A 20,484-nucleotide genomic window follows, 5' to 3' on the forward strand; every position below is an offset into this window, starting at 1 on the left:
TCCTCAGCCTCCTCCAAGAGAAGCTGTGTGGCCTTTCGTGCGTTGGGACTTTCCTGGGAGCCACAGACACTGCAGCTAATTTACCCTGAATGCAGAGCACAGGGCCGAGCTGGCACACAGGGCTCATGCTCGTGGACCACCATCTGTGGATGCAAGGCTGGATTTAGGAGCAAGCTCTGCGATGTACAAAGAGAAATACATCCAGGAACACCACCCCTTTACCCATCGTTTTTAATTACTGGCTTTCTACAGACTCTCGTGGAACTGCAAGATCATTCTGTCACCTCAGCACGCAGGAAAGGTTTGCTCCTGGGGAATGCCTGTTTTGGGGCATGACCTGAAGTACCGCTGCAGCCAGCAACCCAAGCTAAAGACAACAAGGTCTGGGTTGCTGTTTACTGGGGTGAACTTGGTTATGGAGGAATGGCAGTCTGCATTTATCACTTGTCCCTGCAGAAGGAATGTCATGGTAACCTCTTCAACTACATCTGAGTGCCAAGTCAATCCCAAATCTTGCCTTGTTATTATATCTGTATTATTAAATATAGAAATAATATATACATATTACATCCACGATGATATAAGAGGTTTTAACTGCTGTAGAACAGCAGGAAAATCAGGCTTCCACCCTTCCAAGGGAGTTCCTATTATTCCTGAACACTAACCATTTGCCATGACCTCCCCATGGAAGACCCCTGCTCCTGTTTGGTGCTAAGGTACTATTAGTCAGGGAGAAAAGATGTCAAGGTCAGGCCCAGGAGTGACAATCATGCTGCAGTCCCCATCTGTGCTGTCTCATGGTGATGGCCCTGCCAGTGACAGAGCAACATGGCACGGGAATGTGCTCCCACAAAGCAAACAAAGGTGGATCTGAATAAACTGACCCCCCAAAAGGCCACTTTATGGTGCCCTTTGAGCAGCGGCTTCCCCATTTAACATTTATGCTTACAGATCCCTATACACACAGAGTGTCTATTACAGCCTCCATCACACTCGGGGTAAATGATTAACACTGCCGATTCCACCTTGCCTCTCACCTTAGTCCTCCTGCTCGCACGCAGATGGGTGGTGTCTCCAACACTATTTTCCTACCCAGCTCGCAAAGGCCGTATCACTAAAAGCAGCTTAAGCACCCCTCCAGTCAGATGTTACAGCGCGCTCCTGCAGCTAAATGCCCATCATTTCCATTCATTTCACGAGCTGGAGCTATTCTTTTTTATTACAAGCAAAGAGTGAACAGATGGGAAGAATGATACCGACACCTGAAATAACAGCGACATTAGGGCCTCGCTCCACATCCTGTCTGTGCCCACCTCTCCTTTCCTCCCATTCAATCTTACGGGCATTTCTGCAGGAGGGTCAGTCCCACACCTTGCCCTGGAACAGGGGAAATTCAAGCATAGGTGAGATTTGGACAAGGGTTGGAAGTTTCTCCCAGTGTTTGCTTTAAGCCATTTACTTGCTTGGAGGAAAAAATAGTAAGAGTCACTCTGACTTTATTCTTTTCTAACCATCCTTTCCCCTATGTGTGCTCTTATTTGCACTCATCCCTGAGATTAGGGCTTCCAAAGCTTTCATAGGCATAAAGCAGCTTGTTTTGCACCCAAGGCAAGACAAATTCTTCTACTTGAATGATAAAATTTTCCCACTTCTTCCTATTTTCTTCTAGATCAGGAAATGTAAAAGCATCCTCTTAATGAGGTTAAATGTTTATATGGAAGACCAGTTCAGCACTGTTACCTTGCGCCAGCTGGGGAATTGGCCCTGGAGGCAACTCAGGCTCCGACATTTTCAAACACAATAGTCAAGGACTGCTCTCGGCCCCGTTTAACACTGCTGTGGAAATGCTTGTTATAATATCTTTCTTTAAAATCCAATACTAATGCATTTCCTAATGACATTAAAGGCAGCCTGCAAGAATAGGAAAAAGGCTGGTAAATGTTAACAGTCCCAGTGGTGTTACAGCATTGTAGATAAAGCTGCTTTTTGCCAAGTTTAACCATAAAGACAGTCCAATGCTGCTCCCCTTCTTTCCTCTCAACACCTACTGTATCCATGACATGTCACCTGTGGTGGTACTCTTGGGTAGAAATTTTACTGAAACATGGGACCTGGGGTTTCCAGGGAAAACAGGATGGGGATAAACTCCCTTTAACAAAAAACCTTTTTGGAATGTGCTGTTTCTCACTAAGCTTCCCCTTGAGGAGGAGCTTCTTTGAAATAAAGCCACTTTGCAAAAGGTGTGATTGCTCCTCATTAAGGGTCATTTGGGTTATTCAATGTAAATCTATGCTGAACAGGAGAGGTTCTTGGAGACACCACCTCCTACCAACCCCTGGCCACAAAGCTTTCTCCAAGAAGGACCACCTGATGTGATGAAAGGAATAGTGCTGCTTGTTTTCTTCCATGCATACAATGGTGAGATTGAATATTCAGTTCTGGTTTAGCTGCTGCACAAGTAAATAGCCTAGACACTTAATTACTACAGCACATTGACCTGGGAAGCAACACAAGTTATTTTCCTGGCTGATTCACAACCAACTTAGCAATAAAAAGCACCAGAGAAGAGTAGGGAATCAGTGGACAAGGACTGGGACATAACAGTGCAGAATCACCAAGCACATCCAGAGCAAAGACCAGCAGCAGAGCCCCTACACCCACTAGAGTACTGCTGTACCTGGCTCACAGCCTTGTTTCCATCTTTTTTCCCAGAAAAAACCTCTTGGCTCTACACAATGCTTCATAGACTTACCAACCACCAGAACCAAGAAAGTAGAGCCTGGTGCCCTCATCCTCTTATAGCCATGAGAGCATGTTTCCTCAGCTGGCATAAATCAGCCTAACAAGTGCACAGCTGCACCTGGGGGTTGTGTGCCTCTAAAGCTTGTGCAAGGGAAGAGTCAAACCTATCAGCTGCTGTTCGCAGTTCAAGCAGAGCCTGGTCAGCAGCTCAACTGCTACACAAGTTGTGCTGAAGACTTCTGTGTGCAATGCAGAAAAAAATGACGGCTCTCTGCGTTCCAACATAAAAGTGACACCCCATTAGAAAGTCTGGGGCTTCAGGGCTCCCAGTGGAGATTAAACCACAACTTTCCATTTTCCATGCAGAAATAAAAAAAAAAAAACCCCAAACTTTTTTTTTTTTAAAGCAACTGCTTGGGTGAGCAATGATTTTATTGTGCTATTAATATGATCATAAACAAGAACAACATATGTTTATAGGCTCGAGTGCTTCATTACTCACTCGCTGACTTGGTAGAAATCACCGTGGCATCAGTATAAAGTGCAAAATGGTACAGATCATTGTAGTCATGTTGTAAAATCATCTGGGCAGGTGACCTTTGAACAGAGGCAATTGATAGCTCTGAGGCAGCTGTACAACAACAGTGAAGATAATAGTTGTCCACAAGCCACCAGACCTGTAGGAGAGCAAATATACACCATGCCTGGGAAGGGGAGAGAGCACCAAGGGGAGACTGAGCTGGGCTGTGCAGCCAGGTGCCTGGAGGCTGTAGGAGCAGGACTGGGGGTGTAGCATGAGCTGGGAAGACTCAAACGTTCCTGTGGATTTTATTTGCACCTATTGGGGCAAATGCTCCTTTTTGCCATTTAATGAGAGGTACAAAGGGACGTGGACCCCTAAGGAAGGCCCCTAAGGAAGGCCTTCAAAAATGGCAGTTTGGGAAGGTAACGGCTGGAAGGTGTGTGGGTCCCCCTGGATGTGGCTGCAGCGAGGCTGGGACCTGCACAGGGTGAGCTTCCCAGGGTGCTGGCCCCTCGGGGGTGCAAGGACCAGGAGGAAAGGAAGCCTCCCCTCTCCTGCTGGGCTGTGCAAAGGATGCTGCCTCTCCCATTAGGGCTGACCAGGAGACAGAAGTCTGCAGGGATGGCTCCCATCTTGGGGACGGGAACGAAAGGTTGGAAGATATCCCTGAGAAGTGAAAAAGCAGCTTTATGGATTAATCCATCCAGTGAGTGCAGGGAGTGAGCAGGAAGGAAAAATTACACATGTCCCAGTTGTCTCACTTCTTGTCCCTCTGCCTCGTTTCGTCAGTCACCAGCCCCCAGAGCATCCCGACACCCGGTCGATGGTTACCAACAGGCAATAAATAAAACTGCTGGAGCCACTGGTGTCAACATCTTGGCATTGTTTGGGTCTTCTTGTTTGCCTTTAAAATAACACTCCCTCTCAGGGTCATGCAGTCGAAAAAAGCAAGGACCCCCTGCCATCGTCCATAGAAATCATCTTGCCACGGCTTGTGTTGCACTGCTTTTTTTTCCTGCCTACAAAGCTTGGGGTTTGGGGAGCTGCCTGGGGGTGTAACTTATGCTACGCCCAGGGCTCCTGCTCCGTCCTGCCTGCCTGTGTCCCAACATGTCACCCCAGGTGCCTGCAGGCTGCCCGAGGCAGGGCCACATTACCTGTTTGCCTGACTCCCAGAGGAACAGTTTGGGCTGGATTTGGGGACGGTGTCACCCTGTCTGCCCTGTGCTGCTGGCTTATCTGCTGCACGGCTGTGCCGAGCTCTGCTGCAGATGTTGGCAGGCCAGAGAGTGGAAAAACAAATGGTGGAGATGTGGATCTGCAGTGAGAGCCTGGCCATGCAAACACTGTGCCACTGCCGAGCCCAGCTCTGGAGGGATGCCCCTCTGTGACACCCCCTGCCCCAGCACTGGAGCTTGGCATGATGCAAACTGCTAATAAAGCTCTGGAGGCACAAGAAGAACCCTCCAAAGGCAGTTTTCATCTATGGACTTTGATAAAGAGTCACTTAAAATGCTCCATGCCCACACAGGGCTACGTTGAGGGACCAGGTGCTGAGCTATGGCGGCACTGGAGGGGACTGATGCTCCCCAGTGTCTGGAGCATCTCCTTTCTTCCAGAAAGGGTTGCATGGTGGAAAGCACCATCCTCCATCTCAGCTGAGTCTTGACTTGATGTCAGATTTCACTCTCCCCGATCACCTTTAGCCTGTTGTTTATAATAAAAATCAAGCAATCTATCTCTTCTGACAAGAGGAAGAGTTGCTCCAGGAAGCCCTGGACAGGTCAACTTCTATATTAAGGAACTATTACTTGACGGCTTCCTGGCCATAAATAGCTGTCCAGCGAGGCTGGGGATTTTATTTAGAAATAACAAATAAAGCAGGCCATAGAAGTAACTTCATGACCTTGCCCCCTCTTCATTTCCCACCCGTTTCCCCTCCTCGGTATGGTCTTCTCACCCCCAGGCTCCTCTGGAGCTTCAGGGGCCCCTCACATGCCCCCAGCAGAGCATATCTCCCTACTGCCCACCTCCCCGGGGCAGCTCTGAGAAGGTGTAGAAACACACTGTTGCTAGCTTTTGGAAGTGCGATGTGGGTTGTGCATCGCTGATGATCTTTTGCTACAGCTCAGCTCCAAGAAATTATTTTCTACTTGGTTTTCGTTAAAATAATTAAAAAGGAATCTCTGACCTTCATGGCTGAAAGCTGGAAATCCTCCATTCAAAACATCCCCAAAACTGGATCCAAACAAATATACCTCCAACACATTATTTTTTCAGCCCCTCAAACCTTTCTTTTAACTTTTGGAGGACTAACTTCTGAGGTTCTAATGCTCAGAGTTAGCAATATGAAAAACAACCAGGAAATACAAAAGAAAAACAGCATTTCAGTATTCTTTTATTATTGGGAGGTTTTGACCATTTTTGTCATGTGGTTTGCCTAAAATAATAATAAAAAAATCTTTCTTTGGAGCTGGAAAGGGAAGAGCAGCGTGTTTATTTCATGTATGACTCATCAGCTCAGTGTTGATACGCCAAACGCTTCAGAAGCTAACACTCTATAGAGATGATTGTTTTTAATATAAAACAGTAAATGTTTAAAACAACCGTTGCTTTTTTTTTCCTCTTTTCTTCCTGTTGTGGCCAATAAAACATAGGGGAGGCCACACAGTTTACATTTTAATAAAATTAAGTTATTTGGTGCCATGTTATTACAGTCCTTATTGGAAAGTGGAACAAATTGCACACAGAGGAGTCATAGGAGGGAGAAATCACTGCGAATAAACATAGATTCTGGGATGCATTTATTTGCTGGTTTCATCTCAAAGGAAGAAGGCTTTCCCTGGGAAAACGGAGGCGGCCTTGGGGCTCCGGCCTCGGGAAGGCAACTCTGGGTCGCTCTGCCTGAGGATGAGATTTTTGGGGAGCCACTGCCACAGCGGGACCATCCTGGCCCCATCCAGCCAGTGTTTTCCACATGCATCCTCCAAGAGAAACCTGTCCTCTGGCCATGGCTTGACACCCCGCAGTCCCAAAGCACTAGGGCAGCCCGTCCTCCTGCCCATCGGCCATTTGCAGGGCCAGCCAAAAACGTTGGTCCCGAGGCTTTTTGCCAGAGGTTGGGGGTTTCTAGGCGAGTGCCAGGGCACACCAGGAGTCCTGCCGGAGCGGCACACTCAGCCCAGGCTGCGGGGCCATGGTGGTGGGGGAGAAGGTGTAGTCCTCGGGCTCGAATTTGAACTCGCTGTGGCTGCCAGCCAGCACCTCGTCCGACTGGCTCTGTGCCTGCCCCGGGGAGGGAAGCAGAAAGTCATTTGAAAGACTGTTATTAGCCAACAGGTCACTCTCCCCTTTGTCATAATGCAGAGGTAGGACTTGGATGGATTATGGACATGGTGGGTTATCCCTGACGCTTCTGCTGCCCTTTGGAGCAACCTGAAGCGGGGCAGGAAGGGTGCTCCATCCTCAGCATGCACAAGGAACAAGCTGGCAGGGGGCATCCTGGGGCCCGTCTGCATTTATTTATTGACTAAATATGTCAATTTTAGTCAAGTTATGTGAAGTTTGGAGATCTCTAGTTGCAGCATAAATCAGATTTATCTGTTTCAGCAAAAAAAAACCCCCTCTCCCATATGGCATAGCTGGTGCTCGGGTACTGGAGCTTCCCTTCCCTTCCCTGCACGCATGTCCAGCTCGAGGAGGGCTTAGGCCTAACATAAAGATAGTGCTGGGTCACAACATTTTGATGTGTGGGTAGATTTAGAGATATTTTTTCCTCTGCCAAGATAAATAGCAACCCGTCCCAAAGAAGTCCTCAGGGCAGAAGCACAGCCTTGCAATCTGGGGTCTTTGGCAGCATTATGGCCCCATGAGCGCTGAGCACCGCAGGGCTGTTAAGCACAGATAACATATGCCCAGGGAGCCTCTTTTTTAGAGCTACAGAAGTTTCCACCCTGGGCTGAACCTATCAATTCAACAGGGTTGTAACTCCCCGGATTTCATGCCAGGAGAGGGGAATTAAACCCAGCTCTGCGCCGAAGCTGGTTTACTAGCGATCACCTCTGTGGCAGCAGAGCTTGGACCTCCCAGTTCCCCGCTGCAAGACAGAAGAGCCGGTGGGAAGCCAACAGGCTGGACCCCTTCCTGGTGTGCAACATCTTAGCTCACGCTCCCTGCTTTCCTCACTCTGATGCAGTCCAACCAGGCTGGTGGCCCCCAACACAATGAACTAATTGCTTAGCCTCATCAAGGCCCCCCAGGTCAGCAACTATGGAGGTGCGTGGAGCATCCACCCCAGAAGGAGATGGCTGTGGAGCCCTGTGCCTTACCTGGGACACCGACACGATGGTTTGTCCGGGATACTGTGAGGTCGCGCTGGGCTCTGACTTTAAAGTGACCGTGCTGTCTGAGTTCGTAATGGAAGAAGGGGAGTTAGTGGCCGAAGTGGTAGACCCTGGAAGGCAATTGGTACAGGATGGTGAAGCAACAGAGGTGCAAATCTGCTTTTAAGGAAATTTATATTTTAATGGCTACCATCACATCTAATGGAACGACTCTACTGTTCTCTTTCTCCACCACATCTCTGTTAGGGTAAGGCTTTGTATTTGGCCTCCAGATGCTGATGGAGGAGGAGGGGCACTTTTCCACAGTCTGGCAGTGCTGGTCCTGGTACAGGCCAGATGGGCTAACATTGAATGCATCACAACACAGTCCCCTGGACTCTTTAATACACCATTCCCAGCCCTGTTTTTTCCCATTACTCAATTTAGCCCAGACCTGCTAGAACACAAGCGCTGCTGGGCTGGAGCCAGGTGCCCACAGCGCAGAGGAACCTCATGGGAATATGAGAGCAGTGAGATTTCCCACCCAGCTTCCTCCTTCCACATGACAGTTAGGTATAAATACAGGCCTTACATCTAAAGCGATCATCAGGGAAAAAATATTGCAATACTGTTTTCCAAGTATCATAATTTCTTGCAGAAGATATGTTGAGGTGAATTGTGCTCCCAGCCCCTGTGATGGATCATAGCAGCACTGTACCTGTTGAGGTTTTGCCTTTGGTAATGTTTTTAGGTTTCCTTTTCCTCGTCTGGATGCTTTCCTTTTTCATGGCCAGAGGTCGTGGTACCTTGAGATTCATAAAGTTTGGAATCATTAATATTGTATTTTGCTTAGCTCCTTCCCACACACGTGTTGCTCTCCTATTTACATGCTGTAGCTCATGCAAAGCACCTAAAGTCCTTGTCCTTCACTAAGTGCTATTTTTTTCTGCGGCAGGCCTTGGCTGGAAGATGTATAAGGCTAACAGCTAAGGTTTTCCCACAATTTTTTTTCCTTTATTTCCTATTTTCCTTTTCCTGATTTATTAGTGACCTTTATAACAGGACCTTATTAAATTACGCTGACAAACTGAGAGCCTGCGCGGCTCAGAAGGAATGGTCGTGGGATAAAGAGACTTAAACCTTTATGGCAGAAGGTTGAAGAGGCCTGTATGGAGGGATGAAGGACATGTTACTTTGGCTGATGGACATGTTACTGACAGTTCCCATCATCTGTGGATAAATGGCATCAGCCAGCCTCCATGTGGACACCTTAGAATCCTTCACTCATTCTTAATTACAAAATCTAGAAGAAATATGCTCGCTCTTTTTCTCCAGTCTGGGCTTGAGGAGCTCCATTCTCCAGCTACTGGAGCCTGGTATGCTTTATTTTTGGGAAATAGCTTGGCAAACAACCTAATTAAGAGCCACCCAGTGCCAGAAATCTCTGCTCTGTGCAGGTACCTCCTGAGAGTGTTCCAGTACCCCCTTAGCCTTATTCTGGAGAACCTCAGTAGCCTGAGCTTTTAACTGCTCAAGGAGACAGTACTGTGTTATGGCTCTTCTGTATCCAGCCTAGGGGCTGGTCCCTCCAGACGTGATATCCTGGACCTGCTGGGTGGTGATCCCAGCCCAAGGGTCCCTCCCGGTGCAGACGCACTCCTCACCCCGTGGAGCTTCATGTACAACCCGCAGGCGTTGCAGACGGGCTCCCCTTCGGCGTTCCTTCTCCAGAGGGTGGTATTGGTTGTGTGGCAGTTAGTGCAACATAGACCAGCACGTCTAGATGAAGACTTAAAAACAAGCAAACAAACACATGAATGTACACACAGAAATGATTAATTGGGAAGCTTCCTTTCATATAAAAATAAAATCTACAATTACACCCATTTCCTGGAAAATGTTAAACACACACAATAGCCAAATTCAGAACAAAGTAATTATACTCAAATGAGATCAACCTAATTTGCAAGTGCTTTTTTTAATTGAGCTTGATAAACCTGGCAAATATCCTTGCAACTTATTTCACAAACTTCCAACAAATCTGCTGGAAGTAATCAGGACTCAGATCACAGAGACCTTTCCTCCAGGAGATCCACTCAGATGGAAAAAGAGATGGAAAATGACAGCCAGGCTTTAAGCACATGAAAAATCTCCTCATGCTTTAACTCTCTTTTTCTGCACTCAGAACTACCACTAAAGTTAGCAACATCCCAAATAATCTCTTGTTTAAGACAACTGGAATCAACTGGCTGCACTGAGCAGAACCAAACTGAACTGATCCATGATAGGACCAGGGAGGTTTTCCTTTGCACGTCTTGCAGATAATCTGTTCTCTTACCCGCTGCAGAAACACCACGCAAACATTAATTAATGGCATATTTTGTGAGTGCTGTGATTATTGGCTCTGAAACATTAATACTTTCAAATGTAGAAGGAAAATGTTCTGGCAGAAACAGAAAACTAATTTCTGACAAGTGTACTCCAAGCCACTGGAAAATTCACAAGTCTCTACGTACAGGCTTGTCAGCACAATGGGCTTTTCATCTGAAAATCTCTTAACACTAGGTATTGAAACTATTTTAGTAAAAGACTTCACTAAGTATAAGATACCAGTGACATAAGTAGTATCGCAGGCTCTCCACATTTAGGTGTTTGAATACATTCTTTAGCCTTGAGAAAAATCACTTTGATTCCTCTCAAAGGCAGACGATAGGTGATGCACGCAATGAAGAACTCCCTGTTTGTTTATTCTTCCATTATTGCTTGATATCACGACTGAGCAATATGACGAATGAAGTGGGAAGAGTAGGAATAAAGATGAAATGTTTTTACAAGGTTAGCAGTCAAATAAAGATCAGCTTTGAGTTTCAAGAGACACAAGTGACATGCCCAAGATTTGATTCACTCCTTTGTCAGCAAAGAGGTCTCGGCAACTATTTGCAAATAACAGTATTGCTTTGGAAATTATTAGCTTTCAAGAAATAACCACGCAAAAATAGTAATACACCAAGGTGTGAGCTGACAAGCCTGGCACGGAGGAGGGGACAGCAATCCTTGTCCCTAATATGGGAGATGGTGTCACAGAAAGATCCTGGAGCAGATACAGAACTTCCTTAAAGCCTTTCAGCTGCCAGGGCCATGTTCAATCTTGCAACCAGGAGGGACCTTAGCCCCGATAGGAGCAGAGGGAGGTGCTCAGCACCCAAAGGGTGCAAGGGGCTCTGAGGTCCAGCTCCTGCAATGGGTGCAGAGGGGAATTTGGAGGCACTCAGCCCTGGGTAACTGTGCCCGACGTGGGCTGGTGAGATCTGTCATCACCTGCGGATGAACGAAGGCCAACACAAAGCCCTTTGGAAAGCCCCAAGATTTCTGGGCCACCGCAGGCCCCTGGGAAGGAGGGACGCGCTGTCCCTATTTCATACAATACTTTGTCCGCGGCTTGCAGAAGAGGTGGCAATGAGACCTGTGGCTCCAGTGGCCTAAGGGCAATGCCAGCCCTGCCAGAACTCTGCCCGCTCTGCCAGCACTGCATCACGACCTGCTCACAGACCTTCTGCTGGAGCAGCAGCACGTGCCTTCTGCATCGCCTGCATATCGCTCTGTGCCTCCTCCTGCCCTCCAGGAGAGCAGAAACCATCCTCCGCAGCCAAATATAACAATTTAAACCCCAGAAACCCCGCGAGAACCTGGCCCTACACCACAACCTGCCAGCTTAGCGAGAAAGAGACTGTCAAGGCTACTGTTGCTCACTGAAGGACAAGGGTACAATACGTTATTGCTGGTTTCCCAGCAGTTCCCTTAAAAGAAAATGTATTTCTGCCTGCCTCCACCCGGCTGCCTTTGTACCGTTCTGACCTTGTCTAGGAAGTTGTTGACTTCAACATTGTGCTCCAGCGTTTATTTATACAAATGCAGCACACACTCAAACAAAAACTCTTCACGGACCGGGCTTGACAGCCAAGTGCTGCTGATAAGCTCAAGGAATGGTGAGTTGGTGCCTATCGAATCAACCGTGTGCGAGTGCTGCTAGCAGAGCCCAGAAAATTCAGAGCCAGCAGGGCATGTCCCTCCGAGAGAGCCCAAAGCCATCAGAGAATTTGCTTCACCTCCTTTTCAAAGGTGGAAATGAAACCACGGGGTTTCACAGCAAAAAAAAAGAAGGTTCTGAACCCCCACATTTAATCAGTGCTTCTCTGTCCCCATTGCCAGCAGGACTTGGGGGACCTGGTGTTGATAGGAAAGAGGTTGCAGCAAAGCATGCTGAGATACCCAAGGTCAGCTCCTGAGAGTGGGCAGATCCGGGACTCAGAGCGAAAAGGCAGCAGCATTGTCTGAGATTTGCCTTTGCTATCATGGCTCTGGGCAAACCCAGACCCTGGAGGACAAGGGAGCCACAGGAACTGACAGCCAGGAGAAAGCCAAGGCACATACTGTGAGCACTGCACGGCTCTAGGGTCCTATCATGTCATCCCAGGGCTGTGATCAGCCCCATCCCCACTTTCCCCAAACACATCACCAAACCCACTATGCAGTGCGAACTGTAAAAAAGGACAGGCTGAAAAAACACCCCCTGAACCAAGGCAGCAAAATGCAACCTCAGGTTAGTCCTTCATCTGAGGATGGTGTGGGGGCTGCTAAGCACAGGACAGCTGCTGCATCTGCCCCTCCTTGCTGCCTTGCACAGTGCAGCTCTGCTCCTACCACGGGGAAATCGAATGCTCAAGGATGCTCCAGCAGCTGCTCCTGGATGGTAAAAGTGACCTGGCTTTTAGGACTGGGTCTAAGATATCAACCTGTGAAATGCACCAAGAAACTTTGCCTAGAAAAGATACTGCCTAAAATAAAATGCTGCTCCCATCGTCATATAAGATAAATCCTTTCTGCTGAAAGCCACAGTGCTTTGAATCCAGACACAGGCTGTAGCAAAACGGCTGTCCCTGCTGTGTAGAGGATGTTGACCTTATCACAAAAAAAGAAACAAAAAAATGAACTGGAAACTACACTACTATTGCTCGCCCTCTCCCACGCGCAAGCAGGCTGAGTGCTACCGAGCTGCAGGACGTCATTCCCGCAGCGTTATCTGGGCCACGTTGCATTCTCCAGGGCTTTCAGCAGGACTTTGCTTTGTGAAAACAGAAGTCAGAATAACTCCCAGCGTGGCGTCTACTTACAGAACAAAGGTTGTAATGTAAAGGACAAAAGCAACCGTTTTTCCTTCCCGTGTCTGTATTTCACCGCATTGTGAAACAGCCGATTTAATTGTTCCTAGAGCAATGGTGTGTCACCATGTTCACTGCTCTGCTCCCACCCAGCCCGTGCTGGTGAGATTATGAGCAGGGGAGACATCCCCTGCCATGGAAATCATTCAGGGGAAGAATATCCCAAGCCACAGGGGTGCAGGTCGCTCCCTCAGTGGTGGATTTGCAGCGTACGCCTGGCACCCTCTTGTCCATCATCAGTGGATCCCCCTTCCTCCGACAGGGCAGAACTGGTTGCAACATGGCATTTCAAACCCTTGGGAAAATCCAAGAGTGTGAAATGTTTCATTCCAAAATCAGGAAGGAAAGTCAAAATTGCAGTCCCTTTACTAATCCACAAAAAAAAAAAATCCCCTCAAGTATTTCAACCTTACTGAAAAGTTTCTCCCAGATAAGAATCAGCTTTTTCATTTGGACTTTATCATGATTGTGTTGATTGCTAAAATATTAATAAAAAAAGGTTAGAAGTGCTTTGATAATTCCCAACAAGATTTGCTCATCCCAGGGAAACAGTCTTAATTCTGCAAACTACCGTTCTCCACCAGAAAACTTTGTTAAAATGCTTGCCAAAAAATGCCTGATGAGTGCTATGCGTGGGGTTCTGCCAGCAACGGCAGAGGAGCGGGCAGGGGGCTCGGGGTTCCCGAGCACTGCCTGCACCACGCGGGTAGGGTGCAGGTAACGCATGCTGTTTCCCTTCCCATGCGCCAAAATAAAATACTGAGTAGCAGCAAGACCTCTCCAGTTCCTTTGGGGAAAAGCTTTTGGAAATAAAACCCTGGAAATTCATCCTGCGCCACATTTTGATGCCAGTCTGAAATGCGGAGTTGGATTTAAACTGGTTTGCACCTATCTCTCTATGCACGGGTCATATTTGATCTGAAGAAATCAGCAGCGTAACTGAGATTTGTAGCACGGCAGCGACGCAAGCCCACTGCTGGGGTGTGGATTTAATGTTGTTACATTAAAGGAGACGAGGAGGGTTTTGGTGAGACAGGAAAATCCTGTCAGATAATGCTAAGCGTTTCACAGAAATGCCTCAATTTGGGTGTGATGAACAAAACAGGGTGATTTTCCACAGAGCTGCTGTTCATTTCATTTTGCAAATCCAGAGCCACATTTCCAGGATTGGAATCAGAATGAAACATCTTGCTCAGTCCCAGCTTAATTTATTTTAGGGCTTTCTTACACAGAAACTTGTCACTGTTGGGTTATTGTTAATAATTTGTTTTGCAATGCAAAAAAATAACTGTGGGAGTACACCCCGAGCGAAAGCTAAAGGAGCTCCCAGCTGTTCCCCAGCACGGCTCCAGCAAACATCCTGTTTGTAATGACGGCTTCTGATGACAGGCTCTGAAACCAAAACTGTTACCACCAAATTTAAACATCCCAAAGCGACTCTACAAAAAAATAAAAAACCGAAAGAGGCGCCTTTCCTCTCTCATGATGGGATCCCAGTTGGAGGAAGCTCAATATCATTGTGTGTGTGGAGGGTATTTAATGCTTTAACCTGCAGAGAAACTGGGAACTACCAAACCCCAAATCTCCCCTTTAGGCAGTGGGGGAACTGGGTCTCATCCTGCTCCCACCGCGGGCAGCCGCAAACCTGCCTGCGATTGCTCAGGATCAGCCCTGTCTCCTGTTCATCGACCCTGCCTAGACTATGTGTGTCTGCAGGAAGAACAAGGAAGTAATAATTATTATTACAGAATAAAAAGCAATGCGCTTGCTGCGGGAATGGAGCCGAAGGAAGCCCACAGAGCCCCGGACCGCAGGCAGGGCCGATCGGCCCCTGCTCAGCTGCAGCACAGCCTCTCCGTGCAGCCCCGGGACCCCTCCGGTCCCCGCTGCCCCATCTCCATGCTGCCCACCAGCCATGCCGGCGTAGCGATCCCCGCCAGCTTCGCTCCGCTCTCCCGGACGCAAGCAGGCTCTGCACCACAATCAGGGGCTCCTGCCAGCACCGATGGCGTTTTACTCATGGCAGGACCGAGGGTCAAACAGGCCCTAACGCAAGTGCAGAGCCTCCGACAGCACAGACACAGCAGCAGCCCCCCTGGCTCCTGCCTCCAGCCACCCCCTGCGTGGAACAGGGGATCCCTGCCGGGTGTCCCCCTCTTACCAGCCTCTTCTGTGGCTTGAGCGGCCGGTTGATGCCATTCATTTTGTGGTAGAGCCCGCAGGCGTTGCACAGGTAGTGCCCAGTGCCGTCCTTCCTCCAGAGTGGCGTGGACATGGCCCCGCAGTTCACGCACTCCCGGCCGTCCCCGGGGAACTCCTCCAGGTACTCTGGAAGAGACACCCAAGGCATGCAGGTCAGGAGCCGTCCCCACTGCACTGGGCCATGGGGGGCCAGGCAGCCCACGGCGACACTGCGGGAGAGGGTCCCTAATCCTCTGCGCCCCACTAGTCCTCTCCGAGGGACAATCCCTGCCCAGTGCGAGTTTACCTCACCCTAAGAAGTGTGGAACAAACCCCTTTATTCCCTCCACACTGTAATCTTTTAATATTTTGCTCAAAGACAGCATATTGCCTCATCCCTTTCCCAAAAGACCCCAAAGAGCTGAGCATGGCTGGGGTCTCCGTGGCATGGGAGCGGGCAGGGAGCCCATCAGCGGGAGAACACGGTGTTACCCCTGTGCAGGGCTGCAAAAATAAACGATGGGGGGGGTGCAAAATGGGGCGATTTTCTTGATTTCCATCAAGGTGCGTTGGTCGCTGGCTGGTGGGGACGGGCTCGGGGGTGCCCGTGGAGGCACGCCGGGCTGCGGCTCCCTTCTCCCCCCGCCGGCCGGGCTGGCAGCAGCGGGGTGCCCGGGGCTCCCCGGGAGAGCAGCGCCGGCAGCCCGTGGCCCCAAACTCCTGCTAGCGAGGCTCTCCCTCACTTCCCCCCACCCGAAAAACCCGGGAAGAAGCCGCGGCTCCGAGCACCGGCCCCGGTCCGTCCCTGCCCCGAGCGCGGCTCCGCGGCAAACGGGCGGCAAAACCGGGGCACCCCTCGGCTGGGAGTCGGACTTTTTCCTCCCTCCGCTTTTCTATCTCTTTTTGAAATAAATTCCTCCGCCTGGAATGTTATTTTCTTTCGAATAAAAATACGGTGGGTTTTTTTATCTTAAAAAGATGAAAAAAAATCTTTCATTGTATAAATAATGATCCAACGGAAAGAAAAGGAAAAAGAACAAAAATTAAAAAGGGGGAAACGGAAAATAAAAATAAAACGTTAAAAGGTAAAAAGTAAGAAAAGAAAAAACTTTCAATAATTCCTTCAAAGAAAAAATAATAGTTTACGCTACTTAAGAGCAGTTTACACTATTCAAGAGCAAAAATAAACGGCAGAGAGGACGGCGGCAGCTATTCCGGATCGCAAACCATCCAATTCAAAGCGCAGATAAAATTTCTGCGCCATCACCTCCCTCGGCAGGACCGGGGCGATCCCTTCCCGCGGAACGCGACGGACTTTCCCGGACAAAGAGAAGAAAATCCTGGAAAGCAGCTGCTCCCGAGCACCTCCGGCGTGGGAGGAAAAGCCGAGCCGGGGAGGGGGGCTGCTTCCCTGGTTTAACTTTGTTCTTGGGGTAAAGATAAGATAATTCGGTTCACCGCAGTAAAGATGATAACGCAGCTGAGATCCTGAAGTGGCTTTTAAAGGACTTCGCAAACCACCGCCGGAGGGAGGCTGGTGAAATACCGCCGGTGTTATAAACCCTGCGCACGGAGGGTCCTTTTAAAGCAATGCCCAAACTTTATGTGCTCGGGGCTTGGTTTAAAAGGACTCTCCGGTGGGGATGCGAACGAATTGAAGTGGGGTTTATTGTTCAACGCCTGAGCGCGTTTCAGCGTCCCTCCAAAGGCCGCAGCGCGATGCAGCTGCGGACCTGTTTGGGCGAAGGTGAATTAGGAGACCGAGAGTCTGTTCAAATATAAACTAATTTACCACAATAAATTACTTAAAAGGGAGGGAGCTATAAATCTGCCCCGCTAATTTAAACACAAGGGTAAGTATTGAAGCACAGGCACAAAGTCGATATTGTGGGAAGGAGATATCGGGGGGGGGGGGGGGGGGAAGGGGAAGGGGTTGAACGGCCTCTGCTCCGCTGTCCTGCGGGGGAATTGCACTCCTTTGAAACGTGGTCTTTGCCCTTCGTGTCACACACCCACACGCACCACCACACACACACACACACCGCCTTCCAGGGTCAGCCACACGCACCCCGTGCCCGGACCGTCTCTCCATCCCTGGATAAAATCATCCCCTCCTTTCCCGCCGGGGATGGCGGCGGGGCAGCTCACCCCGGGGCCGGGCCGCCAACACACCGGGGGGGTGGGAATGGCTCCCACCCGGCGCCGAGAGCCGGGGAAACGACTCGGCGCCCGGAGGCGACGGTGAGGGGCGACGACGACCTACCGAAGGTGGATCTACGGCCGGGTAAAGCCGCCTGCCTCGTCTGCAGGCTGTGCAGCACGCTGCTCTCAAAGTGTCCGGCCGTCCACGAAGGCGGTATCTCGGGGGTCACGTAGGCGGGGTAGGGGCTGGAGTAGGACCCGTTAACGGAGCGCACCAAGGCGTTGCCGTACTGCTCCCGGCCCCCGCCGCCCAGCAGCAGGGGCCCCTGGTAGGCGCCGTCGCGGCCCGGGGGGCTGCTGCCCGGGGGGCTGTGGGAGTAGGAGAAACCCGACGGCGGGTGGGGGCTGCCGGCGTTGAAAGCGGCGGCCTCGCTGCTGCTCTGCCCCCAGCCCGGGGGGTTGCCGAGGTGGCTCTGGTGCGGCTCGCAGCCTTGCAGGTAGGGCAGCGTCTGGAGGACGGAGGGTACCCGAGTGGTGGGCACGTAGACGGGCGAGCCGGCCGACGAGTGGAGGAAGTTGCTGGAGTCGTGGGAATAAGCCGACTGGCCATGGTTGGGGGCGAGGGCCAGACCCTGATACATGTTCCGTCCTCGGCGGCGGCGGCGGCTGCTCAGGGCCCGGCCGGCTGCGCCCCGACGTTGCCGAGGGGCTCACTCAGAGGAACCTGGGGGGCGAGAGCCGAGAGCCGCAGGCTGAGACCCCGGGAGACCCCGGCCCGCCGCCATTCGCACCCGCGGGCCTTTCCCGCGCCGAAAGCGCCTCTTCCCTCTTCCCTGTCTCATGCAGAGGCTGTAATTTGTGTGTGTGTATGTATATATATTCCCCCCCCCCCCACAAATTTTCCTCCCGTCAGCTCGTCCCGCGGGGTGAAACCCGTGGCGCCGGGCCGAGAGCCGCAGCCGAGCCACGGCGAGAAATAACCTCCGCACAACGGGCAGCGGCACCAGCGGCACCTTCCCACCGCCCGCCGGGACACTTCCAAGGGCCCGACAAAACCCAACTTTTTTTTTTCTTTTTTCCCCCAAAAGTATTTCCCTTCCCGTCTTTTTTTTTTCCGAGCCCCGGGCCTGGAGCCCGCCCCGGAGCCGTGCTGGCGGGGAGGCGGCCGGCCGCGGCGCGGCCCCTCGGGCGCCCGGCCCGGGTGGGAGCGGGGTCCTGGCGGCCCCGGGCAGTGTCCCCGGGCTGGGGGCATCCCCAGTGTCCCCCATCCACCAGCGCTGCCGTTTTCTTGTTTAAAAAAAAAAAAAGAAAAAAGAAAGAAAAAAGCGAAATAACCCCCAGACAGGCCTCTCCGTGCGGACGGAGGGCTCCAGCCGCGGAGCATCCCACCCCCGGCCCCCCTCCCGGGCCGCTCCTCCCGCACAGGTACTCACATGGCAGCGGGCCGGGAGCGGAGCCGGGCATGGCCGGGTGGGCATGAAGCTGCGCTCAGACCATCCAGGGAAATCCCAGGAAAATAAAAATAATAATTAAAAAGTATTTTTAAAAGTTTAAGGGGGAGGGATGACGAAAAGCAAAACAACCGGGACCCCAGGCAGAGAGGGGCTGCCCTCCCCCGGTCCCTCCCCTCCCGCCGCCGCCGCCGCCGTCTCCCGTGGGTGCGTCCCTGGCTGCGCCCGGCGGGGAAGTGGCGGCGGCGGCGACGGCGGCGGCTCTTTACGGCGGGCCCCGGTGCGGCCCGGCCCACGTGACGGCCGGCGGGGTAGCCCCGGTCCCGGCCAGGATTGGGCGCCTCCCGGCGAGGGGGGAGCAACGGGATAAATCCCGCCGGCTCCGCTCCCGGCAAGGGGTGGGGGGGGGGTGGGGATGCGCCCGCCGGCTCGACCCTGGCGCGGGGCCGCGGGCGGAGCGGGGGCAGGATGCGGCCCTCAGGGCGCCCCGCACCCCCGGACCCTCCGGCCGCCCCCCTGCAAGATGGAGGTGTCCCCCCGCCCCCCGGGGAGGGGTGGGGGGTGTCTCCCTCCTTTGCGGGCTTCGCTGCGTTTCTTGGGGTCGCCCCGACACCCCGGCGGGAGGGAATGCCCCCGCTCCCCACTCCGAGCCGCCGGTAGATGCTGGGGAACACACTGAAATATTTTCCTGCGGGGTTTGGGGTAGCTGGGGACGTGGCCAGGTGGCGTGCTGCTCCCAGAGCTCTTCTCTGCCACGAACTAACGAGGAAAGGGGGGGATCTCCCCAGCCTGCCCCCCAGCCCCTCTCAAGCGGCCCACGGTCCCGCCGAGGCTGCCGGCCCGGCCCGGCTCAAGGCGCTCCGGCCCCTCACCGTCCCGTCGGTGCCGCCGGGCCCCGGCCGCCCCGGGCTGTCCCGCTTGCAGGGACTCTGCTGTTACCCGGGGGGAGCAGCGGAGAGGGTCGTTCTCCCTGCAGCCCCCCCCGTCCCCGGCCGAGCGGCTCTGGCCTTGCGGCGGGGACAAAAACCCTCTCCCCGCTTTTACCCGTCGGCGCGACCCCGGGAAGGGGCGGCAGGAGGGGAAGGAGCTCGCAGTCCCCGCCGGCCGCCTAGCCGGGGTAATTTGGCCGATTTAACACTCCGCCGGTGCCGGGCAGAGGGGCCGGTCCCCATCCGCCATCGGAGCGAGGAAATAATTTCATCGTTATCGGGTTTTACCTCCGGGGCGTGCGGGGGAATTTGTGCGCCTTTGCCCCAGGGCGCCGGCTCTCTCCCCCTCGGAAAATCGGAGAGGAAAAAAAAAAGAAAGCCTCGGCGAGTCTCCCCCGCCGCTTGTTCCATCCACGGGTGGACAGAGCTTTGCCGCCTGCAGGCCTCTGCCGAGAGGATCGGGCCCTGCTCGGCCCCGGGAGCCCTCCCGTGCCCCAGCCGAGCGCGGCCCGGCGGTGGGGTCCCGGCGCCCGGGGGAGCCCCTCCAGCCCCGGCTCCGCAGGGACCAGCGCTGCGGGAAGGGTGGGAAATTTCAACTCCAAAATAAACTGGTGCAGGAATGCCAGCTATTTCCCTCGGAATAATGCAACGCAACTGGCTGGAGATGTATTTATTTGCTCGCTAATGCGGCCGTTTACGGCTCGTAGGGTATCCCTGTGCCCGCAGAGCAAAAGAGAAAACAAAAACAAAAACAAAGAAAAGTAAAATAAAGGAAAAAAAAAGGTGGGGGAAAACAGCGATAGATAAAGAAAATAACAAGCAGGGAGACTCCTGCCCAGCGAGCCCCGCGGTGGCACGGGCAGAAACGTCCCCGCGGAAAACCAGCCCCAACCCCTCCGTGTCTGTGGCTGAGCCACCGCCGGAGCTTCCTTCGTTTCGTTTCTGTTGTTAAAAGCGTGGTGAAGCCGTGGGGAC

The 20,484-nt window shown here is 52.1% G+C and overlaps 1 protein-coding gene and 1 long non-coding RNA gene across 8 annotated transcripts in view; both read right to left on the minus strand.

The window, feature by feature from the left end:
* The window catches only part of LOC135315708 (uncharacterized), a 43,165-nt gene extending 40,317 nt beyond the window's left edge, over nt 1–2,848 (minus strand). For all 7 annotated transcript variants that reach the window (XR_010375208.1, XR_010375209.1, XR_010375207.1 and 4 more), the window contains exon 1: nt 2,753–2,848. This is a non-coding gene — a long non-coding RNA (uncharacterized LOC135315708). The remainder of the gene's footprint in view (nt 1–2,752) is intronic.
* A 2,795-nt stretch (nt 2,849–5,643) lies between these two features.
* GATA5 (GATA binding protein 5) lies at nt 5,644–18,769 on the minus strand. The gene is made up of 7 exons (XM_064465377.1): nt 18,563–18,769; nt 17,251–17,853; nt 14,968–15,134; nt 9,252–9,377; nt 8,306–8,393; nt 7,594–7,718; nt 5,644–6,550 (listed from the first exon to the last, which is right to left on the minus strand). The coding sequence occupies exons 2-7, from the start codon at nt 17,768–17,770 to the stop codon at nt 6,395–6,397; spliced, it is 1,182 nt and encodes a 393-aa protein (XP_064321447.1). The 5' UTR covers nt 17,771–17,853; nt 18,563–18,769; the 3' UTR covers nt 5,644–6,394.
* Between the last annotated feature and the right edge of the window lie 1,715 nt (nt 18,770–20,484).

This window comes from Phalacrocorax carbo, chromosome 14, assembly GCF_963921805.1.
Source record: "Phalacrocorax carbo chromosome 14, bPhaCar2.1, whole genome shotgun sequence".
Lineage (NCBI taxonomy): Eukaryota > Metazoa > Chordata > Aves > Suliformes > Phalacrocoracidae > Phalacrocorax > Phalacrocorax carbo.

What these genes read in the sequence shown, in the direction of transcription:
- GATA5 (XM_064465377.1), bottom strand. Translation starts at nt 17,770, where the DNA reads ATGTATCAGGGTCTGGCCCTCGCCCCCAACCATGGCCAGTCGGCTTAT. An exon ending in CGGCCGTAGATCCACCTTCG is followed by an intron (nt 15,135 to 17,250) that starts GTAGGTCGTCGT and finishes TGTCTCTTCCAG; the next exon opens with AGTACCTGGAGGAGTTCCCC. An exon ending in TCAAGCCACAGAAGAGGCTG is followed by an intron (nt 9,378 to 14,967) that starts GTAAGAGGGGGA and finishes CTTGTTTTTAAG; the next exon opens with TCTTCATCTAGACGTGCTGG.